This window comes from Phocoena sinus, chromosome 16 (genome assembly GCF_008692025.1).
Source record: "Phocoena sinus isolate mPhoSin1 chromosome 16, mPhoSin1.pri, whole genome shotgun sequence".
Lineage (NCBI taxonomy): Eukaryota > Metazoa > Chordata > Mammalia > Artiodactyla > Phocoenidae > Phocoena > Phocoena sinus.
Genome location: NC_045778.1, coordinates 6,861,502 through 6,888,129, shown reverse-complemented (window position 1 = coordinate 6,888,129; position 26,628 = coordinate 6,861,502). Strand labels below are relative to the sequence as shown.

The window sequence follows — 26,628 nt, the reverse complement described above, 5'->3', positions numbered from 1 at the left end:
CTGTGCCTTGCAAATGATGGTGTCTTAGAAACACTGTCAGTGGGCTGCAGTTGTGGAAGAGTTGTTCTTGTGTGCCCATGAGGTGACCTGGGTCATAGCTGTTCACATTGTCAGCGCTTCAGTTGAGTAACATGAATTGTTGTACTATATCTGATGAGTTTTCAATGTTTCCTGGTTATTTTCTGAAATTTTCTACCGACCTCATCTGGTGAGGTTAAGAAAGCCACCAGCATCAAAACTTACAGAATGATGTCAGCCTCTTTGGAAGAAAATCCCCGGAACAGTAGGGTAGCACTCTTAAGAAATGTTGCATGGTGGATGGTCCTGGTGGTCCAGAAGGTGATATTGTATGGAAAATTCTAAGTGATAAGAAAGCATTGTATTATAGTTTAATTGGCAGTGTTTTTTCTTTTGTAGTAGTACACTAAATAATTATATATCTTAAAATCAATGACAGATTAAGTGAAATAAATTAATAAAGTTGGATAAATACAGACTGAATATAAATCAGGTTACTTGATTTATTGAACAATTTTACTTTACAAAAGCTTATAAAGAAGTAATATTATATATAATAGTGGCTATTGCTGCATTTTGGGATAATGAGCGATGTACCTTTTTTTATACTTTTATTTTCCTAATGTTCAATATTTAAAATAATGGTACTTGTTATATTATAGAGGGGATTGTTATTGTAACAATACCTAGAATTCTGATGGGAATCCAGGAATTAAACCATCAGGCTCTTGAATGAATAGGAACCAAAGTAGTATTAGGAATTTCTTCGGTCTCTCCCTTTCATGTTTATCTCTTTCTGCATCCTCTTGGTTAATTTTCACTCAGTTGGCCTCAGCTACCTCATAGTGACCACCACAGGGTCATCTCTCTCTGACTTTCCAGCACAACTATGCCCCTAATTCAAATTCCTATGAGAGAGAAAGAAAACTTGATTGGCCAAGGCCTCTTTACAGGCTGTACCATACGAGTCACATCTTGCAGCCATCGTATTTGTTGGCTGATCCTGAATCAGGTGTGTGTCAGCTGATTTGGGCCCAGAGACTGGCAGTGCCTCTTGGCAGTAGACATAGTCACATGGCCCACTGCCTTCTCAGCAGGGACGATGGAAGGTCTTCCCCCAAAGGGTGAAGGAAGACTGCAATACACATTTCATTTAATTTAAGCTGTCAGGTTACAAGGTTCTCAGGGTAACTGGGTGTCTCAAAATTACTTTTAATCCTAAAATTAAACTATTTTGAAATTCTTTGGGGATTTTGTTCTTCATGCTTTTTCCTCTTCTGAAGATTTATACATGTTTTTCTTTACATTTGTGTTTTGCCTCTCTTTTGTCTGTTTTACTATACTGTTTTCCTTAATCCTGAAATGTCACACTGCCCTTTATTTGATTCAGATGTGTAGCAAGAAATGAAGTGCCATAACTTCAGCTGCTAGAATTCTTGTATTTTTATTCACCTGGTGGTAAATCTTTTCCCCACCCACCCCTCATGTGTTTGAGGATGTGGGTCAGTGATTGTGGCTTCTATCAAGTGAAAAACAGTTTATATTTTTAAAAGATCCATTTATCTTTCAAAACATGTGCAGCAAGAATATTTTATAAGTTATGCATTTACTTTTATTCTGCAGTGAGGCATTTAAGAGAGGAAGTCAGCATCTACCTTAACTGCCACCACTCCCTAGTGTCTTCTCTCCCCGCGCTTTCACGTACCTGTGCATGGTTCTACTCAGCCATTTCACGCCCAGGACTAATTTCTGCCATGTAGGAATATTTAAGGAGCCCCTGACTAGGTCGGAACTATGTCTGAAAAGATTATAAGGTTAGATACCAATGCCCAGTAATTTGAAGTTAGTCTTCAGTTAAAAACAAACAGCAACAAAAACACATAGTTTTAAACATAATTTTTAGTTTTTCTAATCTCTTTTCTATTACTTATTTTATAGCTCGGTCATGAGCACTGACAGTAACTCATTGGCACGTGAATTTCTGACCGATGTCAACCGGCTTTGCAATGCGGTGGTCCAGAGAGTGGGGGCCAAGGAGGAAGAAGAGGAGGAGACACACATGGCAACCCTTGGCCAATACCTCGTCCACGGCCGAGGATTTCTGTTACTTACCAAGCTAAATTCTATTATTGATCAGGTAACATTTTCATATCAAATCATTTTCTTCATCACTAAATTTTAGTTAATTATAGATACGTAATTTCTGGGTTACATAATTTCTGAGAGTCTCTTTGAGATAAAGTTCTATCACATCACTCAGACAAGGAAAAGTAGCCGCATTTGTGAACATATTATTTATTTGGATACTTTTCAAAATGTCTAAAATACCTTACAGTTATATGTAGCCTTTCTTCTAAAATGGTTTCATATACACTATGCTTTTTATCCTAATTCCAGTGTGAGATAACTATGATTATTAGTAGAGATAAGATCACGATTCAGAAACATCATGCATTTGCACTTTCAGTAAGTATCAGGTATGTTTTTGAAAAGTTTAGTGTAAATGATATCTAGGGAACTTGCTAATTCTGGGGTGAAAAAAGTAGAGAATCCTTTGTGTAAGCTAATAATTACTAAGTCTTTCATCTTGTACACATCTAGTTTTTCATACACTACTGTGTTTGCTTAAACTATGTTAAGACCATATGGTATTTTGCTGTTTCCTTGTTATAGAATTAACAGAATTTTAAAGCTAGTTGGGACTATGGAGATGTCTTCATCTAACCTCCTTTGGTAGGTGAAAGACTGAGATCTGGAAACATTAAGTAGCTCATACAAGGTTAACTTGAAGCCCAGATGTGATTTATATCTACTTCATTTTAGTAGAAAACAAATACTTATTTTATGAAGGAAAAGTCCACCATCTACTAATTAATGCAGTTAGATAATAATATTTCAATTAACTTGAATTTAAAGGATAATAAGGGCTCTGTAGCACCAATATGATGGACAGCTTTAAACACTTTAAATGTTACTGGCTTTAGATGTAAACTTAACCATTGTAAAATAAAATTTCTTTGCCATGAAAGCATTTTGCTAATAAATACATATATTGGGTAAGCATAGATACTAAAATTAAACAGTATCTGTTTTCACTGTAAGCTAAGGAACCTAACAAATATAAGTCAGGACATATTTGTTCACTGTGGTGTCTACCTGTCATGGAATTTTCCAGAATATTTGCAGGTTTATGTATTTTTAAATTTTATTTCTTTTTATTGAGATAGCATTGATTTGTAACATTATATAGGTTTATATAATTTTATTCTTTTTTCTGAATGTGGTTTATCAAATGTGACTAAATATAATTTAATTTTTATATATTTGTATGACTCTTTTTGTGTGTGTGTGTGTGTGTGTGTGTGTGTGTGTGTGTGTGTGTGTGTGTGTGTGTGGTATGTGGGCCTCTCACTGTTGTGGCCTCTCCCGTTGCGGAGCACAGGCTCCGGACGCGAAAGCTCAGCAGCCATGGCTCACGGGCCCAGCCGCTCCACGGCATGTGGGATCTTCCCGGACCGGGGCACGAACCTGTGTCCCCTGCATCAGCAGGCGGACTCTCAACCACTGCGCCACCAGGGAAGCCCTGTATGACTTTTCCATAAATTTTAAAATCAGAAAAAATTATTTGTTAGACCACATATAGTGATGTGAAATTCAAAATTTTGATGACTTACTGTGCATATCATGCTCTATTCATCTTCTTACCCCACATTAGGACAATTCAGTGCTTTCTCTCTTTTTTTCTTAACATACTATATAAGTAGCATCAGAAATATCAGTTACCCAGGAATAAATCTGATAAATTATGTACAAATTTCTCTATAAAATTCTATAAAAAATTGTTGAGAGAAACTAAAGAAGACCCAAATAAGGGCAGAACTACATAATTTTCATGTATTGGGAAAAATTAATATTGTAAATATATCTGTTTTCTCCAAATTGATCTATAGATTCCAATGCAGTCCCAATCAGAATCTCAATGGCTTTTTTTAAATGACAGCTTTATTGAGCTATAGTTCACATATCATAGAATTCACCTATTTCATATGCACAATTTGGTGGTTTTTAATGTAGTCACACATATGTGCAACTGTCACCACAGTCAATTTTAGGACATTTTCATCCTCTCAAATAGAAACCGGTGCCTTTTAGCCATCACTCCCCTATCCCTCCCATCCCCCTTGGCCCTAAGCAAACATTAATCTACTTTCTGTCTTTCTCTTTTAAGTTGTGAAATATCTTTTAATGTACTATTAAATGATTGAACGTGTTCAGGTCATAATTGCAACAACACTTTTTCCTACGATAATATTTTTTAATGCCCTCTTTCCCCCAGTCACTCACTTTTTGGAATATCTGTAGCAATGGTAGTAGGGACAGTAGAAGTAGAAGTAGAGTGAAAATAAATAGCCATTTTAAAAATGAGACTTCTCGGGCTTCCCTGGTGGCGCAGTAGTTGAGAGTCCGCCTGCCGGTGCGGGGGACACGGGTTCCTGCCCCGGTCCGGAAAGATCCCACTTGCTGTGGGGTGGCTGGGCCCGTGAGCCATGGCCGCGGAGCCTGCGTGTCCGGAGCCTATGCTCTGCAACTGGAGAGGCCACAACAGTGAGAGGCCCGCGTACCGCAAAAAAAAAAAAAAAAAAAAAAAAAAGAGAGACTTCTCAAGATTTAATTGTTTAAACCAGAAAATGGAGAATGATCTTTTGGCTCTTTAAGGGGAATTTAATTGCATAAGATTTAATCATTTAAAATGGAATCAAAACACTAGATGCTGTACAGGAGGAACTTTAGCTTTTTTTTTTTAAACTGGAGTATAGTTGTTTTACAATGTTGTGTTAGTTTCTGCTGTACAGCAAAGTGAAGTAGAGTTCCCTGTGCTATAGAGCAGGTTCTCGTTAGTTATCTATTTTATACATACTAGTATATATATGTCAGTCCCAATCTCCCAGTTCATCCCACCCCCACTTCCCCCCTTGGTGTCCATACGTTTGTTCTCTTACGTCTGTGTCTCTATTTCTGCCTTGCAAACTGGTTCATCTGTACCATTTTTCTAGATTCCACATGGAACTTTAACTTTTGTATCTGTGCTTCTCATGAGTTGGAACACTTCTTGGATACTCTAGAGAAGAGGCAGTTTAAGCCCTTGTCCTTCTATGCAATACTTTTGCTTCATTAACAGATATTTAATATACAGAATTAAGCAGACTTTTTACTGATATATAATTTACATATAGTAAATGTACAGATGTTAAGTGTATTGTTGGATAAGTTTTGACAAATATATACACCTCTGTAACCACCACCCAGGTCAATGGTTAGAACATTTCCACCACCCTAGAAAGTTTTGTCATACTCCTTTTCAGTCAGCCACTCTCCTTCCCCCACTGCAAGATAACCACTGTTCTGACTTTTAACATCTAAGTGTAGTGTTGCTTGTTCTAGTACTTCACGTAAATGTAATCATGCAGTATGTACTCTTGTATCTCGGAGATTCATCCATGTTGATTGAATCAGTAGTTCACTACTTTTTGTTTCTGGTTAGTATTTTGTTGTATGGATATACCATAATTTCTTTAACTATTCACCTGTTGTTTAACCTTTTGGGTTGTTTACATTTGGCTATTTTGAATAAAACTGCTGTGAATATTCTTATAGATGTCTTTGTGTGAATATATTTTCATGTCTCCTGGGTAAATATCTAGGCATATGATTTCTGGGCAAAGGGTAGGTATTTAACTTTATAAGAAATTGCCAAACTGTTTTTCCAAGTGGTTGTACCACTTTTCATTCTCACCAGCAGTGTATGAGAATTCCAGTTGTTTTACATCCTCTCTAATATTTGACACTGCCAGTCTTTTTAGTATCAGCCATTCTAAGTGAATATGAAGTAGTATCTCACTGCAGTTTTAATTTGCATGTCTCTGACAACTAATGATGCTGAGCATTTTTTATGTGCTTATTGGCCATCTGTATATCTTCTTTTGTGAACGTCTGTTCAAGTTTTGTGCCCATTTTTAAAGTCAGGTTATTCGTTTGTTATCCAGTTGCTGTAATTCTTTAAGTATCCTGGATAAAAATCTCTGTTAAATTGCAAATACTTTCTTTGTGGCTTGCCTTTTCATTTCTTTCTGCATGCAACATCATAGTTCCCTGACTAGGAATGGAACCCACGCTCCCTGCAGTGGAAGCACGGTCTTAACCACTGGAGTGCCAGGGAAGTCCCACCTTTTCATTTCTTAACAATGTCTTTCAAAAAGCAAAATTTTTTTCCTGTGTGAATAGTGCTTTTTGTATCTTGTCTAAGAAATCTTGGTCTTGCAAGTCCAAAGCTGCAAAGATATTCTCTGATGTTTTTCCCCCCTAGGGGCTTTTTTGTTATTATTTTTACTTTTAGGTCTGTGATCCATTTTGAATTAATATTTGTGTATGGTGTGAGGTAGGAGTTACGGTTCATTTCTGCCCCTTTCTCCTTTATAGTTACCCAGTTGTTCCAGCAACATTTCTTCTCAAAAGTCTGTTCTTTCCCCCACTGAAAAACCTTGCCACCTTGGTTAAAAATCAGTTGACCATATATTTATGGTTTATTTCTAGACTCTCTGTTCTACTCCTTACCTGTCATCTATTCTTTCACTAATACCATACTGTCTTGATTACTATAGCTTTTATAGTAAGTCTAGAAATTACATGGTGTAAGTTCTCCAATTTGTACTTCTTTTTCAAGAATGTTTGAAGAACATTCTAGATCCTTTGTATTTCCATATACATTTTAGAATCAACTTATTATTTCTACAGAGTGCCTGCTATGATTTCACTTGTGATGTTCTTGAATCCAGAAATCAATTAGGAGAGAATTGACATCTTACATCTTAACAATCCTGAGTTTCTTAATCCATGAGAAAAATGGTATGGTATAAATCTCTGTTTGAGTCTTCTCAAATTTCTCTGCAGTATTTTGCAGTTTTAGTGTAGCGGTCTTATATTTTTGGGGGTAAGTTTATTCTAAATAGTTTATTCTTTTTTATGACATTATAAATGGCATTTAAAATTTTTATTTTTCTGTTTATTGCTCATAGAAATACAGTTGATTTTTATACATTGACCTTGTGTCTTATGCTTTTGCTAAATTTATCCATCTTAAAGTTTTTCTGTGGTTTCCTTAGGATTTTCTGTGTAAACAATCATGTCATCTGTAAATAATGATAATTTCACTTCTTTTTTGTAAAGGATAATTTCACATCCTGCCTTGTGTCAACCGTAGGGAAAAAGGTTCAGTATCTCACCATTAAATCTGATGTCAAGTCTAGATTTTTCCTAGATGCCTTTTATGACAATGAGGAAGTTCTCTTTTATTTCCAGCTTGTTGAGAGTTTCTATCCTGAATGGATGTTGGATTTTGTCAAATGCCTTTTCTGTGTCTATTCAGACTATCATATTATCTTCCTATTAATGTAGGTGAATTACATTGATGGTTTCTAAATGTTGAAGCAACTTTGCATTCCTGGGATAAACCCCATTTGGTCATAATTTATTATATACAGACATGTTAATCTACTTATTCTTAGGGAAAAAAATGCTCTGCCTAAGTAGCAAAAACGTAACCTTTTTAATGGTTAAAGTTAGAGTGGACCTATACTGAGACCTTTACAAGTTTTTTGAAAACTTGTAAACTTGAAAACTGCCCAGCCTAAAAAATAACAATTATCCTTGATTTTTTTTAAACATCTTTATTGGAGTATAGTTGCTTTACAATGGTGTGTTAGTTTCTGCTTTATAACAAAGTGAATCAGTTATGCATATACATATGTTCCCATATCTCTTCCCTCTTGCGTCTCCCTCCCTCCCACACTCCCTATCCCACCCCTCTAGGTGGTCACAAAGCACCGAGCTGATCTCCCTGTGCTATGCGGCTGCTTCCCACTAGCTATCTATTTTACGTTTGGTAGTGTATATATGTCCATGCCACTCTCACTTTGTCCCAGCTTACCCTTCCCCCTCCCCATATCCTCAAGTCCATTCTCTTACGGACTTATCCTTGATTTTTTAATCTTGGTACCAATATCAATTAGATGGGTGGCTTTAGTGACTTAATTGCTCCAAATCTCAGTATCCTCATCAGTAACATAAATACATCTAGTTGGATGACTTAAAAGATCTCTTCCAACGTAAAAATGATTTGTTTCCATGTAATATTAGATAATAATGGTTTCTAATTTTTTCTGTACCCTAATTATGAACATATATATAGCTTAATTCTAATGTAATCGGTAGAAAATTACATGACTTATTACCAATACAATATACCAAAAAAGAGCTAATATACACAACCATGTGTTATAAATATACTTTTAAAATTTCCAGTATGTATAATTTCCATACCTATTCACATTCTGTGGATGTTCTGTAAAGTTACTTATTTTGCTGAGTAAAGTATGAAGTTTTACTGAAAGAGGCTGTACATTTATGGACAAAATGTAATTTAAAAAATAGCTATTTTATGTGTAAGAGAGTACTTTATTCTTCTTACATTCCTGTAGCATTGTCACTTTAATATATAGCACTACATAAATGGCCTATCATAATAATACATAAAGTAAGTATAATTGGAAAATAATCAGACTTTTAAAACTGTGGCTACACAGTTCATTCACTGGTTTAGTCAGCAGACCATTATGTACCTGCTATGTGCTAGCATCTCTGCTAGATGCAGAGATACAAGAGCAGAGACTGTCTTTACCGGGAGCTCATAGCTTTTGAAGGGATGGACAGATACATATTTTTTTAACGGTGACAAAACAGTGTGAAAGTATTTGGGGAGTGTAAAGGAGAGAGTCCTCAGGAGATGCTTCTTAGAGAAATTGACATGTTTAAATAGGGATTGGCGGTGTAAAGGGGGAGGAGGCATTAGACCAAGGGAACTGCAAATGCAAACACACTGAGGGTTGGAGAAAGATCAGCTAGTAGGGTTAGAGCAAAGGCTGCATGTCGGGGGTTGGCTAGTCGGGAGACTGGAAGGCATAGACCATGTGATGGCAAGCCTTGTCTACCGTAGCAAGGAGTCTTAATTTTATTCTGAAAATATTGGGGAGGTTTTTAAGTAAGAGAATAGGCAATGCAAAGTATTCTTCAGATTGGACGAGTCAGTCATTGACAATATTATTAGCAAGAATTGCTTCTGTTGGAGAATAATGCAAACATTAAATTTAGTAAAGGTAATAATAAATAAACTTTAACTTACTACATCTAGTTCCACAGATTCTGTTTACACACATGCCAGGATTTATCTATGTGTGGTTGGTCTGGCAGGGGTGAGGGGGAGTGTAGGGGATGCTGGCATTCCTACTTCTTGGAGGAGTGGGAGTATGATTGCAGTGGAAATGTTAGCCACTGGACAGCAGTAGATAATCCACTGCATTATCTCCCTTTGCACCCAGGCTACTAGATAGGAGCAATGAGTACATCAGTTGATTGCTGTGTAACAAACCACATTCCAAAAACTTAGTGGCATAAAACAATGACTTATTTGCTCATGATTCTGGGGCAGTTCAGACAGGCTCAGCTGGGATCACAGGCTCTGCTCCTGTGGTGTCGGCGGGGCTTACATCCGAATGTGCGGTTGGTTGGCAGAAGACTGAGGGCTGTCGGATGGGACCGTTGGCCAGGCCGCCTCGTCAGTTCTCACCCACGCGGCCTCTCGTCTTTCAGGAGGCTAGTCTCAGCTTCTTTCCATAGGTGGAAGCATTCTAAGAGGGTGAGGGGGAAGCTGCAGGAAGTCACATAATCTCACTTCTGCCACATTCCGTTGGTCAAAGCAAGTCACAAGGCCGGTGCAGGTTTAAGAGATGGGAACATAGAGTCCAGCACTTGATGGGAGGAAATGACTTGTGGCCACGTTTTATCTACGTAGTCTCCCCTCTGACCATGATTATTAGCGTCCCTCCCACACCCCCTCCCTACCAGAACGCTCAAAGTAACGCTCCACAGTGGCATAGGCCCGAAGTCCCTGAGCTCACAATGTGCGTCACTCCGGGTGCCCTCGGGGCTTCCAAGTGCAGTACTTTGGTTGCAGCTCTTCTTGATTGAGAGGCTTGTGAATAAAAAGACAAGTAATCTGCCCCCTGCACACCCTGCACACAATGATGAGATAGGAACAAGTTAAACACACTACATACTTGTATTCAACTAGCAGGTGACAGGAGGCACATAGCAGCCATTAATCCACTGAAATGCTGCCAGGCATGCGTTATCACACACCTTGCTCTGGAAGCAGGAAGTATGTTTCTTTTCCTTAGGAGGGGTTCCCTAGTCTCCGGTTCTCCAGGGCTCTTGGCTCCACCCTCTGAGATGTCCTCTCTTTTCCAGAATACATAGCCCATAATTTCAGCTTTCTCATTCTGCCTCCTGCCTGTAAAAAAGTGGGCACCCAGAAGTCTCATCATTTTAATCTGTCTCTGCCCCTTTTAGTCCAAGCTGTTAGTAATTTTTAGTAATACAACTTCTTTAAAAATATTGTGAGTTTCTTCTGAACCTTAGTGGAGTTCAGTCCATGCCCCCAAAGCCACGTCTATAATTGTTTTTGATACAGACCTCTCTCTACCTTGGGCATGTAAGGCTTGTGTGGAACAACACACTCAAGATTCTTAGTAGTACTTTTGTCTAGCTAACAGGGTCTACTAGGTACCACCTTAAGTTTTCCTGGAGTCTTAACTAAGAGTATTGCAGCCATTTAATAACCTTTTTTTTTTTTTTTTTTTTTTTTTTTTTGCGGTACGTGGGCCTCTCACTGCTGTGGCCTCTCCCATTGCGGAGCACAGGCTCCGGACGCGCAGGCTCAGTGGCCATGGCTCATGGGCCCAGCCACTCCGCGGCATGTGGGATCCTCCCGGACCGGGGCACGAACTCGTGTCCCCTGCATCGGCAGGCGGACTCTCAACCACTGCGCCACCAGGGAAGCCCTAATAACCATTTTTGATGGGAGAGAAGGAGGAGAGGGAACGGAGGCTGGTTGGGCGAACTATGGCCTACAGGCCAAATCCTGCTGTCAGTGATCTGTTTGTGAGCAGCACACAAGCTAAGAAGAGTTTTGGTGTTTTTAAAGAGTTGTTAAAAGAAAAAGAATATGCAACACAGACCATATATGACTCACAAAGCCTAAAATATTTACATTCTGGCCCTTTACAAAGTGAGTTTGCAACTCCTGGTCTAATGCAAGAAAAACTATTAGCATGATGTTTGACATCAGTGGGAGAAACAGTACATACAATTATCCTGAGACATCAGAATAACATTTGACAGAATTCATCTCTTCTTGACAAAAACTCTAAAAATAAATTAATAGAGGGTTTCATATACAAAGAGTAGAAAAACCAAAAAAAATTTATTTTATTGAAGTATAGTTGATTTACAATGTTGTGTTAACTTCTGCTGTACAGCAAAGTGATTCAGTTATACATATATCATTCCTTTTCATATTCTTTTCCATTATGATTTATCATATGATATTGAATATAGTTCCCTGGGCTATACAGTAGGACCTTGTTGTTCATCCATTCTATGTATAATAGTTTGCATCTGCTAACCCCAAACTCCCAGTCTATCCCTTCCCCACCCCCTCTCCCCCTTGGCAACCACAAGTCTGTTCTCTATGTCTGTGACTCTGTTTCTGTTTCATAGATAAGTTCATTTATGTCCTATTTTAGATTCCATATGTAAGTGATATCCTGTGGTATTTGTCTTTCCCTTTCTGACTTACTTCACTTAGTATGATCATCTCTAGGTCCATCCATCTTGCTGCAAACGACATTATTTCATTCTTTTTGGCTGAGTAGCATTCCATTGTATATATATGTACGACATCTTTATCCATTCATCTGTCCATAAGCATTTAGGTTGTTTCCATGTCTTGGATGTTGTGAATAGTGCTGCTATGAACATAGGGGTGCATGTATCTTTTTGAATTATAGTTTTATCTGGATATATGCCCAGGAATAGGATTGCTGGATCATATGGCAAATCTATTTTTAGTTTCTTGACAAGCCTCCATACTGTTTTCCATAGTGGATGCACCAATTTACATTCCCACCAGCAGTGCAAGACGGTTACCTTTTCTCCACACCCTCTCCAGCATTTGTTGTTTGTGGATTTTCTGATGATGGCCATTCTGACTGGTGTGAGGTGATACCTCATTGTAGTTTTGATTTGCATTTCTCTAATGATTAGTGATGTTGAGCATCTTTCATGTGCCTGTGGGACATCTGTATGTCTTCTTTGGAGAAATGTCTGTTTAGGTCTTCTGCCCATTTCTCGATTGGGTTGTTTTTTTGTTGTTGAGTTGTATGAGCTGTTTGTATAGAAAAACCAAAATTATTTTTAATAAGAAGCTTTGTAATAGAACCAATATAAGAATAACTTTATTACTAGTCTGTTTGACATCGTGTTTTAAAAACATTCGATAGTAAAGTGGAGTATGAAAGTAATGACAGCTTAATGTGAGAAAGATGGAGAGATAAAAATTGTTTAAATGATGTGTACAGAAAAATCCAAAAGGTCAGCCGAAAACTGTTCAGCAAAGTTATGGAATATAAGTCAAATATATTGTTTCCTTTAACTAAAGCTGTATAGCTAGGAAATTTTAAAAAGATTCTGTTTACAGTACTATTGAAGAAATGTTCACATATGTGTGTACAGATATACGTATTTTAGAAATAATTATAAAATTCTGATAGAAGAAATAAAGGACTGAAATAAATAGCACTTGGGACTTCCCTCGTGGTCCAGTGGTTAAGACTCCGTGCTTCCTCTGCAGGGGGTGCAGGTTCAGTCCCCGGTTGGGGAACTGAGATCCTGCATGCTGTGCAGCACGGCCAAAATGAATGAATGAATGAATGAATGAATAACACATGTTTCTGCTATGTCTGGAACATTACGTTTAATTAGCATGCCCAAATTTAAAGTCATACCATTAATACCAATTAAAATAACTTCATTCCATGTTCCTTAGCATGTCATCCTGAGGTCCTTGATCTGGTGCCCACCTGCCTGTGTAGCTTCCTGAACACCTTCCCCCCCAATAAGCTTGCCCTTTCTCTCCCATCCTGCCACCACTACTTCTGGATGGTTAGGGTGGGCACTTAATATAAAATCCAGTCAAAACAATAGAATTGTGAAAGGGATGGTGCCTGGCACCTGGTAGGTACTTACAATATGCTTCTTACTACCTGCGTGAGAGTGATTTCACTTTATTATTGGTATGGGGAATTAAAAAATGTATGACACAGTCATTTTCCCTGCACAGGGGGAAACATAAAAGTGTAAGTATTAAATGAGGAGTAGTATGATTTCTGTAGATTGGACAGTCTAGGAATAGCCAAGGAATGGATCTGTTTGTGTCATGTACTGCCTAATTTGGCATATTGAGCCCTGAGCTAAGTGGGAAGGAGCGAGAGAAGTTCCAGGCCGCGTGTTGCAGAGGCCAGGGGCAGGAATGCCAGCTCACACAGCAGTGGTGATTTGCCAGTGTACTGTGGGGAAACAAGGGCTGAATTATAAGGACAGCGTGTCTATAGCACTTCTTCACACACCCTTGAGGTGTCACCAAGCTCTGTTAGAAAGTTATTAGTTCATCTGCTAAAGATAAAGACTCAGCTTAGGAGGACTCTGCAGGAATGACCTGCCTGAAATTGGTTTACATTTTTTTTTAAAGACTATGTATCTTTTGCTGGCATCTTAAAAAATGTTGAGATACGTACAGAGTACAAGCTACACGTGTGAATGTTATATAGACATCTTTAGTCTTATTAATTCTGAAGTAAAGCACATAAAAATGGGGGACCTTTGATATAATTTTTACCTCACATCCAGAATTCAAAGTCATTCGTGCAGGTAATGTTTATGGATATCTGACTACGTACAAGGCATCGAGTAGCAGAAAAGGGAGGTGATTGCTAAGGACTAGAGCCTGAGCCCTGCAGTTCATGCTCTGAGAGAGGCCTGGCAAGTATGTTTGGAAAAGTTTCCCTTCATATTTAGAGATAAATCCAAACTCCTTCACATGACCCCCAAGGCCACATTGGATCTGGCACTGTCCACCTCGCTGACTTTCCAGGCTTATCTCCTAGCGCCCTCCCCTATGCTATGCTTCAGCCACACTGGACTGCCTGCTATTCTATGGAAAAGTCAAATCCATTCCCAACCCTTTATATACTTCCTATGAGCCCTTTGCTTCCCTGTCTTTGCATGGATTCTTCCGTCTCATCAGTTAAGTAGCTGCTCAAGTGGCCCATCCTGACTAGCCAGTTTAAATGTTCCCCTTCCCATCACTCTGTCATCCCTCTCCTGTTTAATTTTCTCCATTGCACAGCATTCTGTCTGGAATTTTCTTATCTGTGCCCATTATTTTCTGTCTCCCTTGCTAGAGTGTCAGCTTTGTAAGGATGTGAGTATCATCTTCCACTACATCCAAAGCGTCTGGCACATAGTAGGGGCTCAATAAGTATTTGTTGAATGAATGAAAGAGGAAAACGGGCATTCAGACATTAACCGTTCAGCAAATTGGTTGCTGTACTAAATTAGAGGCATGTAACCCAACTTGACCTAGCGGGGATTAGCGAAGTCTCCCCATAGAGGAATTAAGACCTGAGGAATGAGCTGGCATTTGGCAGATGGGAGGATGGTGAGAGAATTGCAAGAGCAGTGTATGTGAGGAAGACGTTTGCAAAGACCAGTGGTGTTCAGGAAACCCTTAATAGCTGGACATGTGAGGAAGGGTCAGATGTGGTGATGGGAGCTACAACTGGACAAGTCAGCAGGAATCGTGTCATGAAAGGTCTTCCAAGCCTGAGAAGGAGTTTAAATTTTACTTTTGCAGAATTTTGAGGCTTTTCATAACCAGGACACTAGAAAGTGATAGTCTGAATCTATGTCTCTGCTTTCTCATTCCCTTCGACTCTTCAGCCTATCGTAATATGACCTGCACCCTCATCACTCCATTAAAACTGTGCTTGTTAAGGTCACCGGTGACCCTCTACTTGCTAAATACTTTCCTGCCATCATCTTACACAATTAAAGAACAGCAGCTCTTGACCTGGTTGACCTTTCTTTCTTGAACTGCTCTCTTCCCTTGTTATTTCTTGTTCTGCTTCTCTTTGGGGGAAACTACTTCTCAGTCTCCATTGCAGGCTGCTCTTCAGGTCCACCATCCACAGTTCTTTCAATGTTGTTCTCCAGAGCTCCATTCTGGGTAGAATTCTCTTGTCCTCCTGATACTCTCCCTAGGAAATCTCACCCATGTCCTTAACCTCTGCCCTGATGACTCCCACAGGTAGTCAACTGCAAGTCATTTCAGTTCTCCCTTACAGTTTCTCAAGTATGTCTCCTCCTTTTCAATTTTACTATCCGAGGGCTTCAGATCATTATTATCTCTCATCTGTACTGTTTCCCTGCCTCTGACACTGATCAATCCCTTCCCCTCCCTGCCAATTCCATCCTCTACATAGTGGCAAATCTGATTGTATCACCCTGAACCCCTCCCCACTGATTGATGTGAGGAATTTAAACTTGTTTTGTCATTAATTCCTTGACCACCCATGTCCCAACGTTTCCAGGTCTAGCACCTCCACACCTCTAACTGATAATGATTGCTCCTTTTTCTTAACTCCTAAACTGAATGCCTGTACCACACCTGGGTATGTACACATACTACATGCCTTCTGTTCTTGAACTGTTTTGCGTATATGTATTCTGTGGACCAAATGAGGGGACCTTCTGCAGGGCTTGGACCATATCCTCCAGAAAGGGTAAGACAGTAAATGCTGTGGACCTAGTGTGCAATCAATAACTATTTATTGGATGACCGTCACTAATACGTCTTTCTCTCTTTAGATATATTATTTTATTAACAATGTCAGTTTCTCTTTTTAAAATTGTGTTCTCTGAGTTTTAAATTTAACTGCATGAAGACTTTCTTTTCTAGTAACTTATGTTATTGGTTTGCTAATTAATAGGGCTTAACTTTTCATTTGCACCTAGCAAATTTTTTTTTTCATAGGTAAGGTATTCTTACAATGTGCATGGTGGTAATAACAGCTAGTTTTGGAAAAATCGGCAAGAATGTGCTAAATACCGTCAAATACTCTTACATTCTTCTGTCATTGGCAGGGTTTATAAGTTGCAAAGTATTGCAGCTTTAATTGGATTTAAAATAGGTTAACTTGATTCTTCCTTCTCAAGAAAAAGGATTTTTTGGTTCAATTTAAGACAGAATATTAGGAATTAATGTGTTTCATGACCTTAGAACATGAAGGATTCTTTTATTTCTAATACAGGCATTGACATGTAGAGAAGAACTCCTTACCCTTCTTCTGTCACTCCTTCCACTGGTATGGAAGATACCTGTTCAACTAGAAAAGGCAACAGGTATGTTTCTTTTCTTTATCATATCACCTGTGTTATCACAATTCCACTGGGAAAAAAAGTTCCATTGAAAAGTTACTTCTGCTGTAACGGTTGATACGGCTCAAAATCAGAACGGTATATATTAGTATGATACTTAATATGAAAAATTCTTTAGGCAAATAATTTTTATTTCTTCTAATAATACAGAAACCATGGTCCTTCTTAGGGGATTCCTTGAATGTAATGATGATTAGAAAATAGATGAAGAAGCAGAACACTTAGCAAAAGGAGTAAATATGGATATGTAGCCTAACATTTGAGAAATGGAGAGTGAAAAGTTTGAAGAAAGAAATTAAAGATTCTTTGCTTATTTTAAAGGCTGCTTTCCATTACCAGTACTCCGTCAATGACTTTTGCAGTTTAGTTTTTCTAGTGTTGCTTTTAAAGGATAAATTTAAAGTAATATTTTGTTTCAGAACTTGGTAGAATTATTACACTTAAGGTCACTACATACTTTTAATTTCTGATTCAGAAAAAATAAAAATATGTGTATATATATCATATTAAGTATATGAAACTTAGTTTAAATGTTTCAGTGGAGGGATTAACAGTTTTCCCCCTTGACCACTTCTGGAATATGCGAATTGTGAGATGCTTAAGGATATCTCAGGTTGAAAAAAAAAAGAAGAATCTCCTGAATTGTATTTTAATGCCATATATGCATTTTTAATGTATTTCTGATATGGAGCTCTCTTTTAGGGAGTTACCTAAGTTCTTGTAATATTGTTATCCTACATATTTGTTGATTCACTGATTCTGCTCTTGTTTTCTTCTTAATTTATAGAATTCACAAATTGTTAATCACTTAAGAAATCTAATTTGTGTCCTTTTGGGGAAGTTGTCTTCATTGCCTGCATCTTTTGCATACATGGAATTTGTCAGACTTCTTTTAATCTCCCTTAATTAAAGCACAAGTCTTTTATTTACAGATTTTTTTAATTCATTCTGAATTGTAACTGTATCTTTGTATAGATCTTATTACGTGTTATTGCAAAGGGAAAGACCAATTTCATTATCTTTTTAATTAGTATGAAAAATTTATTCATTTCCCTAAGAGATAGGTATTGAGTGGTGACCACACGGCAGCCCTAGGTTCTAGGCACTGAGGATGAAACAGGAATGCCTGTACCTGTGCCTAGTTCAGTGCGTAGCACATGCCGTAGATATTGTGAATGAATAACTCTTTTAACCTCAGTCTTGGAGAACATTTGGTATCTACTGTATGATTTAAAAATAATTTTAGAAAATCTTAAAGTTTCTAAGTTATATCAGGGCTATAAACTAAATACTGTTTTGAGAATATAATACACCCCTGTGTCTTAATTAATGGCATTATCGGAGGAGATTTGTAAAATGGTAGGAATAGTAGCGCTAAATACCGGTACTACTTTCCTAACACTGTTCTCCTTGTTGTTTTCAGAATCAATTTGTATCCTTTGAACCAGTGCCACCTGGTACTTAACATGAGCGGGATAAGGAAGTGAAGTGATAAGGGGAGGAAGGGGAGTAGAGACATAACAAAAGGCTAAAGGAAATCAGCCCCATAATAAAAATATACTGAGGATAAACTCCTAAAGTGAATGATAAGTAAGAGGGTAATCACCTATGCAAACTGAGTTTTAAAACATATTAAGGTATTCTAAATTTTCTTTCTTCATATTGTTAGATTTTAATCTACCATTCTCAGCTGATATAGTCCTGACCAAAGAAAAGAACTCAAGTTCTCAAAGATCTACTCAGGAAAAATTATATTTAGAAGGAAGTGCCCCAGCCGGTCAGGTTTCTGCAAAAGTAAATGTTTTTCAACAAAGCAGACGACAGCGTAAAACTACCCATCGCTATTCTGTAAGAGATGCAAGAAAGACACAGCTCTCCACCTCAGATTCAGAAGTCAATTCAGATGACAAAAGTATAGTAATGACTAAGCATAGAAGGTCCCATCTGCTGCAGCATTTTGTAACACAGTCTCCTAAAGAAGACCACCTTACAGCTAAGCTTGACCACTTATCAACCAAAGAACAGACCCCTCCTGGTACCATGGCTTTGGAAGATTCCAGAGAGAAGATTCCAAGACAAGAGTCAAACACTGACATTTTAAGTGAGCCAGCGGCCTTGTCTATCATCAGTCACATGAACAATTCTCCATTTGACTTATGTCATGTTCTGTTATCTTTATTAGAGAAAGTTTGTAAGTTTGACATTACCTTGAATCATAATTCCGCTCTAGCTGCCAGTGTAGTGCCCACGCTGACTGAGTTCCTAGCGGGTCTTGGGGACTGCTGTAATCTCAGCGACAATTTGGAGAATCGGATGGTTTCTGCAGGTTGGACTGAAGAACCGGTGGCTTTGATTCAACGGATGCTTTTTCGAACAGTGTTGCATCTTATGTCAGTAGATATTAGTATGGCAGAGATGATGCCAGAAAGTCTTAGAAAAAATTTAACGGAATTGCTTAGAGCAGCTTTAAAAATTAGAACTTGCCTAGAAAAGCAGCCTGACCCTTTTGCACCAAGACAAAAGAAAACACTACAAGAGGTTCAGGAAGATTTTGTGTTTTCCGAGTATCGCCATAGAGCGCTGCTTTTACCTGAGCTCCTAGAGGGAGTTTTACAGATCCTGATCTGTTGTCTTCAAAGTGCAGCTTCAAATCCTTTCTTCTTCAGTCAAGCCATGGATCTGGTTCAAGAATTCATTCAGCATCATGGATTTCATTTACTTGAAACAGCAGTTCTTCAAATGGAGTGGCTGGTTGTAAGAGATGGGGTTCCTCCTGAGGCCTCAGAACATTTGAAAGCCCTCATCAATAGTGTGATGAAAATAATGAGCACTGTCAAAAAAGTGAAATCAGAGCAACTTCATCATTCAATGTGTACAAGAAAAAGGCACAGACGGTGTGAATATTCCCACCTCATGCATCACCACAGAGATCTCTCAGGTCTGCTGGTTTCGGCTTTTAAAAACCAAGTTTCCAAAAACCCGTTTGAAGAGACGGCAGATGGAGACGTGTATTACCCCGAGCGGTGCTGTTGCATTGCAGTGTGTGCTCACCAGTGTTTACGCTTACTGCAGCAGGCTTCCTTGAGCAGCACGTGCGTCCAGATTCTCTCGGGTGTTCAGAACATCGGCATATGCTGTTGCATGGATCCCAAATCTGTGATCATCCCTTTGCTCTATGCTTTTAAATCGCCAGCCCTGAAAAACTGTCGGCAGCATATATTAAATATTCTTAACAAACTTATTTTGGATCAGTTAGGAGGAGCCGAGATACCACAAAAAACTAAGAAAGCAGCTTGCAATATTTGTACCGTTGACTCAGATCAACTAGCCAAATTAGAAGAGACCCTGCAGGGAAACGCATGCGATGCTGAACCTTCCTCAGGTTTATCCAGTCCTTCTTACAGATTTCAAGGGATCCTGCCCAGCAGTGGATCTGAAGACCTCTTGTGGAAATGGGATGCCTTAGAGGCTTATCAGAGTTTTGTTTTTGAAGAAGACAGATTATGTAGTGTGCAGATTGCAAGTCACATTTCCAGTTTAATCCAGAAAGGCAATATAGTTGTTCAGTGGAAATTGTATAACTACATATTTAATCCTGTGCTCCAAAGAGGAGTTGAATTAGCACATCATTGTCAACAGCTCGACATTACTTCAGCTCAGACTCATGTATGTAGCCATCATGACCAGTGTTTGCCCCAGGAAGTGGTTCAGATTTATTTAAAAACTCTGCCTACCCTGCTTAAATCAAGGTTCGTGTATGTGTGTGTGTGTGTGTGTGTGTGTGTGTGTGTGTGTCTGTGTGTGCACGTGTGTGTAGATATTTTTCTCTCATTGTATGCTTTTGAATATCTTTATTATTTATTTTTTCCTAGGATTTAATTTTTAGTTTAACAACTACCAGAAAATTCCCATCCCATGTCAGATTTTTTTTTTTAACATTTATATATTTGTTCATTTGTTTGTTTTTACTGGGGTGGTCATAGAGAAGAGGATAGAGCCATTGATTTTAATTTCTCTGAAAAAGAAAAAGTAAAGTTTTAAATATATTTCTGAGAAAAAAATGGACACAACACAAGTATCCAACAGCAGGGGCAAGGTTAAATTAATTATTTTATATTTTGTTGATGTACTATTATTAGCCATTAAAAAATAATGTTTAAAAGGATCATGTTGGGACATGAAAAAACACTTATAATATTTTATCAATAAAATAAAATAAAAATATCATCTGCTTATTTACAACTAGGTAAAATATGCATATACATAAAATGATAATTATTTATGGAGGTAGTGAAATTAAGGGAATTATTATTTTTTAAATACCATATCTACATTTATTGCCTAAGCAATATATGTGGAAAATACCATTAAGCAAAAAGAAGAAAATTAAAATTATTTAGAATCCCATCAATGAGTTTTGCAGATTTTGTGATTATCAACTCTGATACTTAAAAAATAGTTTTATAAATAAAGCTTGCTTCTGATGGGTAGTTTGGCCTTTCAAATTAATGCATACACCATTTAAAAAACGTAATAAAATACAACCCATCTGTGATCATTCATTATCTTTACAATCATTTTTTTAAAAATTCCTGACATTCTGACATTGTTTAAATAGAACTGACTTTGCTTTGAAAGTTTTTAACTCCTTGGCATATTTGTGGCCAGTGATCCAGATCCGTGAGTCTTACCTGAGACAGAGCTGAAAAACTTCAGATCTGCAGTTTGCTTCTTTCCCTGTGTGACATACAGATTTAAAACAAACAAAAGTCCTGGGTGATCCATCAGGCAGACAAACAGATGGACACACAAATGCCTCCGGGCTTCCGGAGTGTCCATCTCAAATGTGATGGTGGCTGTGGCACTGAGAATCGATAGAGAAATTTGCCATTTGGAGAAAAATATGCTTAGTTTAACTTAACTTGAGATGTATTGCTTCGTTTAACTTGAGATGCGTTGTAATCTGTTCTTTTCAAATGCTGCTGGAGTGTTTGAAGAAGGATGTAAAAGTGACTAGAAAGCCACTTGAGATCCTGGTCATATCTGAGGACTTCAGCCAGATAATTGATGAGTTGAAATAGGTAGTGTTTAGCAATGACATATTTAAATAGTATATGTACCTACTTATAAATGATGTTGCTATATGTAAAAGCTCTTGTATTTTTTTTTCTCTCACAGGGTAATAAGAGATTTGTTTTTAAGTTGTAATGGAGTGAACCAAATAATTGAATTAAATTACTTAGATGGTATTCGAAATCACTCGCTAAAAGCATTTGAAACTCTGATAATCAGCCTAGGGCAACAACAGAAAGATTCTTCAATTCCAGGTATTGATGGGACAGACCTTGAACAGAAGGAGCTGTCATCTTTAAATGTCAGTACTTTGTACAACCAGCAAGCTTATTCAGATTCTCAGAGTCTTAGCAAATTTTATGCCCGCCTCAAAGATGCTTATCCAAAGAAACGGAAGTCTGTCACCCAGGATGTTTATATCAACACGATAAACCTCTTCCTCTGTGTGGCGTTCTTGTGCGTAAGTAAAGAAGCAGAATCTGATAGAGAGTCAGCCAATGATTCAGAAGATACTTCTGGCTATGACAGTACAGCGAGCGAGCCTTTGCAACACATGCTGCCATGTTTCTCTCTCGAGAGCCTCGTCCTGCCCTCTCCCAAACACATGCACCAAGCAGCAGACATTTGGTCAATGTGTCATTGGATCTACATGTTGAGTCCAGTTTTCCAGAAACAGTTTTATAGGCTTGGTGGTTTCCGAGTATGCCATAAATTAATATTTATGATAATACAGGAACTATTCAGAAGTCCTGAGCACGGGAGAAAGGAGGGAGATATAAATGTAGAGGAAAACCAAGATTTACACAGACCTTCTCAATCTGAGGTCACTGTGAAGGAAGATTTATTATCTTTGACTGTGAAAAGTGACCCCACACCTTCAGAACTGGGTAGTCTGAAAAAGAGTGCTGACAGTTCAGGTAAATTGGAGTCACAGCCTATTTCTTCCATGAATGCGGAACATATTCCAGCCGCGGAAGCTGCTCCCGAGGAAGCAAAAGTATTTACGAATCGAGAAAGCGAGACCTCACTTCAGGGCATACGACTTTTGGAAGCCCTTTTGGCTATTTGTCTTCATGGCACCAGAGCTAGTCAGCAGAAGATGGAATTGGAGTTACCTAATCAGGTAGTAACTTGTCCTTCCTCTAGCTATTGTGTTTTACATATACATATATTTGTTTGTTTGTTTGTTTAAAGTTCTAATGTAATACTATTGTCATTTTGTTTTTCCAAAGATTCTAAGTTTTGAGGTGCTCCTGCACGCTTAGAACAGTACCAGGTACTGTGGCGGACACAGAGGAGTACATGAGCCTGTTCTTGCCCTCAAGAAGCTTACGTTTTAGTTTGGAATTCAGAACCCACATGTGACAAATTTACCAACTCTGAAAGGCATTAGTTACTTACTGAATGTCAGATGAGTAATAATGAGTATTGTATTTCAAAGTTCAGACTTTTCAGCCTTGGTGTGATTCTGTTTGGTGCCCTGCCCAGATCCCCTACCAAGCTGATCCCCCCGTCCACCGTCTGCTGCAGACGTTGGCTGCTGAGGACTCACACCTGCACGCATCTCCCAAGAAGTGCCCTTGGCCGACCTGGGGAAGGTGCTCAGAGCCGGTGATTGATGGGAATGGCTCTGGGGGTGTGTGTGTGTGCCAGTTTCTGTGGTGCAGCTGAGGGTCCAGAGCTTCCCATGGAATTAGGCTGGGGCTACACAGTTATTCTGGAACCGCATCTTTGCCTGGTTTCTTTCCCCAACATATTCTGCCTCCCTCACACCTTTGCAAATTTCTCCTGAGAGCATGTCTCAGAGAAAAAGGAGTCCTCAGTTTCGGGCCTTGCTTCTAAGGACACTTCGAATATGGCAGATCCCTTCTTTCCTTACTAACTCACCCCTAACCGTTCTGTCAGCCAACAGGCTCTCCTGACTGCAGTCCCAGCCTCTGTAATGCCTCCTGTCTAAAACATCTTGATTCCTCCACGTTGCTCACAATTAAAATAGACACTCCTTAGTATAGCACACAGAGCCCATCACAGTCTTGCTTTCACTTCCTTGTTTAGCCTAATTTCCTACTGTCCTTCACCATGCTGCAATCAGCCATACTGAGCTGACAGCTTCTGGAGATGGCATTCTTTGTCATCACTTCTGTACTTTTGTACCTGTTCTTCTGTCTGACGTATTCTCTCTCTCTGCTTCTATGCCTGCTGTCTCCAACTTGTTCTTCATTGTTCATCTAATACAGTCCTTCCTCTGGACACTTCGACAGGTCTCTCAGGCACATCCTCTCTTTTCTGTACTCAGAGAACTTTATTTATAGCTCTCGTATGGTCACCATCATATCTTGTCTGTATGTATCTGTGTCTCACATTGGACGGAGATAATTCCTTAGGGAAGAAGTCAGTTTCCTATCCATCCTTATGGCCTCATTCCCTAGTAGAGGAACGTAGGCAAGCAGTGAGAGTTCCCCTCAAGGACAGATGGGAAGGAGTAAAGAAAGGAGGAAGAGAAAAGGATTAGAACATAAGTGCTTCTTAGAGTCTTAAGGAATCTCCAAGAAGGAATTTGTAAAATCTAGAGATGGTTAATCAAACCCCTGAAGTTTTAACTAAACGTTTTTTGCATGATACAATTTATGGTACATCGAAATTCAAAACCAAATAAGATGAGTAAAGCATTTGATAAATTAAAATGTTGTTATTAATTGTAACAGTAGGATGTTTGTATAAGCGCTAGGTATTTATAGTCATTTTAATTTCATATCAACTGCAAATAAATGGACTAGCATTTACTTAAGTAACTATTAATTTATCATTTGTTTTGTCACTGTTTAATTTTTTCTTAAAGCATGTTAATATTCTTAGTCTCTCTCTCTTTTTTTTTTACCTTAGAACTTGTCTGTGGAAAATATACTGCTTGAAATGAGGAGCCATCTTTCCAAGTCAAAGGTGATTGAAACAGAATTAGCAAAGCCTTTATTTGATGCCCTGCTTCGAGTTGCACTGGGGAATCATTCAGCAGATTTTGAACACGATGATGCTATGACTGAGAAGGTATGAATAACTGACAGTTGTGTTGTTTGGGTGTGACTGGCAGAGGCAGAAGCGTGTGGGATGGGAGTAAGACACCAACGAATGTGGTTAGGACATATGGGCCAGGATTTGGTCATGTGAGTTCGATGGGCCGTGTCGCCGTCATGTGGGGTGGATTGTATTTAGTCAGTGCCGTATCTCATAAAAAACAGAGCAGTATGACATGCTTTTCTTCATCTAATCTGGAGATTTTCTGAGAATTACTTCTAGTTAGGTGGAAAGGTATTATTTGATAAGTCTTACGTATAAACTGATAGTTTATTAAATAACAATTCAGGGATGGCAGTGACTCAGCTGTCTTATTTGATCCTATATTGGTGCAGCTAATATTTCCAGAACTCTCTTCTCACTTTAATTTTAAATCACTCAGCATTAAAAATGACTAGTACTCGCATAGAAAATAGCAGTCATAGTTTTTTAGTTGTTCTGTTAACATTGTTTTCTAAAAGAACTATTTTAATTTTTTTTCCTGAAACTCGGATACATATTTAGTTAATTTCCCTCTCCTTTTATGTTTCTTTACCTTTAGTTAATTGTCACCTCTCCTTTATCCTTATGTAACTTCTTTTTAAATTCCTTGGTCTGGACATACATTGGCATTTTATAATCTTCTGCCATAATGTTTTATGTTACTGTTTGTCATAAGTTAAAAACTTACTGAAATAACTACTAATGCCTTCATCATATTACTGAATCAGTTGGTTAACTGGAAGATGTGAAAATACCTACCTAAAAGGTCAAAATACCTAGGTGGGTTAAAATACCTACCTACTTATTAAAAAAAAAGTTTACTCTACCTTTTATTACTGTTGCAATGATAAAATACTCTGAGCTTCTTCAAGTATGTTTTCTAAAATGAAGATATTAGTAGCATTTTTTTTTTGTTTTTTTTTTGTTTTTTTTTATTAGTAGCATTTTTATAAGAGAAAGAAAATTTCATGCCACAAGGTATTGCACAGGGAGTTAATGCTGGAACTCTTGATTTCTGAGATGCTTGTATATAGACAACTGCATTCTGAAATCTTAAAATTAATTTCCTTGAAAATTTTTCATCTCTTCTCTGGTTATCTAATTTATGAAACACTTTATTTATAAAAATCCTATGAAAAAATCCTTTCCATGAACAAATATGTAAAAATAATACATATTTATTCACATTAAGTTGTAAGAAGTACAACTTAATTCTACCTCATTGTGGTTTTTAGTCATTTCTTATCATATAACTAGAATGAAATTTCTTAGACTTATTTTTCAGTAAAACTGAAATGACCTATAGCTTAATCTTTTAGGACAGCTATTTTCTGAGGTGTTAATCAAGAAAATTATTCTGTGCGAATTTCATAATGTGTAATGGTTAATATTGATTCCTAAGATTTTTTTTCTTAAAATACCGAAGCTATCCTTAAAATGACTTTTGAGTAGTAAATACCTTATTTATGAAAAATGAACAAACATTACAGCTTTTGCCTTTTAATTACACTGATCTTATAGAGTCATCAGTCTGAAGAAGAATTGTCATCCCAACCTGGTGATTTTTCAGAAGAAGCTGAGGATTCTCAGTGTTGCAGTATTAAACTTTTGGTTGAAGAAGAAGGTTATGAAGCAGATACTGAAAGCAATCCTGAGGATAGTGAAACCTGGGATGATGGTAAAATATCACCGAAGGACTTGTGATTGGATTTGAAGTCAGATTATTAATTAGCAAATGGTTCATAATAGTATCACTTTAGAATTTTGTATTGCCTTACATTGTATTGCCTTACATTTAAAAAGTGCATTGCATCATCATTTCATTTGATCTTGACAACAAATTCTGACATTCTTGTAAGCAGTTTAAAACAATGAAATATATTTTGTTATCACAAACATTGACCGAGTGCCTAAGAATACAGGGTAGAGGAAGTCCCTGCTTTCATATATATTCTAGTGGAAAAGACAAACAATAAGTATCAGAAATAAGCAGTATGAAGAAATAAAACAGGGTGATGTGATAGTGACTGGGGTCGG

At 37.9% G+C, this 26,628-nt stretch overlaps 1 protein-coding gene across 5 annotated transcripts in view; it reads left to right on the top strand.

The window, feature by feature from the left end:
* LYST (lysosomal trafficking regulator) overlaps positions 1 to 26,628 on the top strand; it is a 175,665-nt gene that overhangs the window by 26,240 nt on the left and 122,797 nt on the right. For all 5 annotated transcript variants that reach the window (XR_004346215.1, XR_004346213.1, XR_004346214.1 and 2 more), the window contains exons 3-8: positions 1,957 to 2,155; positions 16,338 to 16,428; positions 18,134 to 20,213; positions 21,643 to 22,660; positions 24,421 to 24,582; positions 26,113 to 26,269. Coding sequence is in view for 1 of the 5 variants with exons in the window: in XM_032608455.1 (XP_032464346.1) it covers positions 1,964 to 2,155; positions 16,338 to 16,428; positions 18,134 to 20,213; positions 21,643 to 22,660; positions 24,421 to 24,582; positions 26,113 to 26,269 (3,700 nt within the window). In the remaining 4 variants the exon portion in view is untranslated. The remainder of the gene's footprint in view (positions 1 to 1,956; positions 2,156 to 16,337; positions 16,429 to 18,133; positions 20,214 to 21,642; positions 22,661 to 24,420; positions 24,583 to 26,112; positions 26,270 to 26,628) is intronic.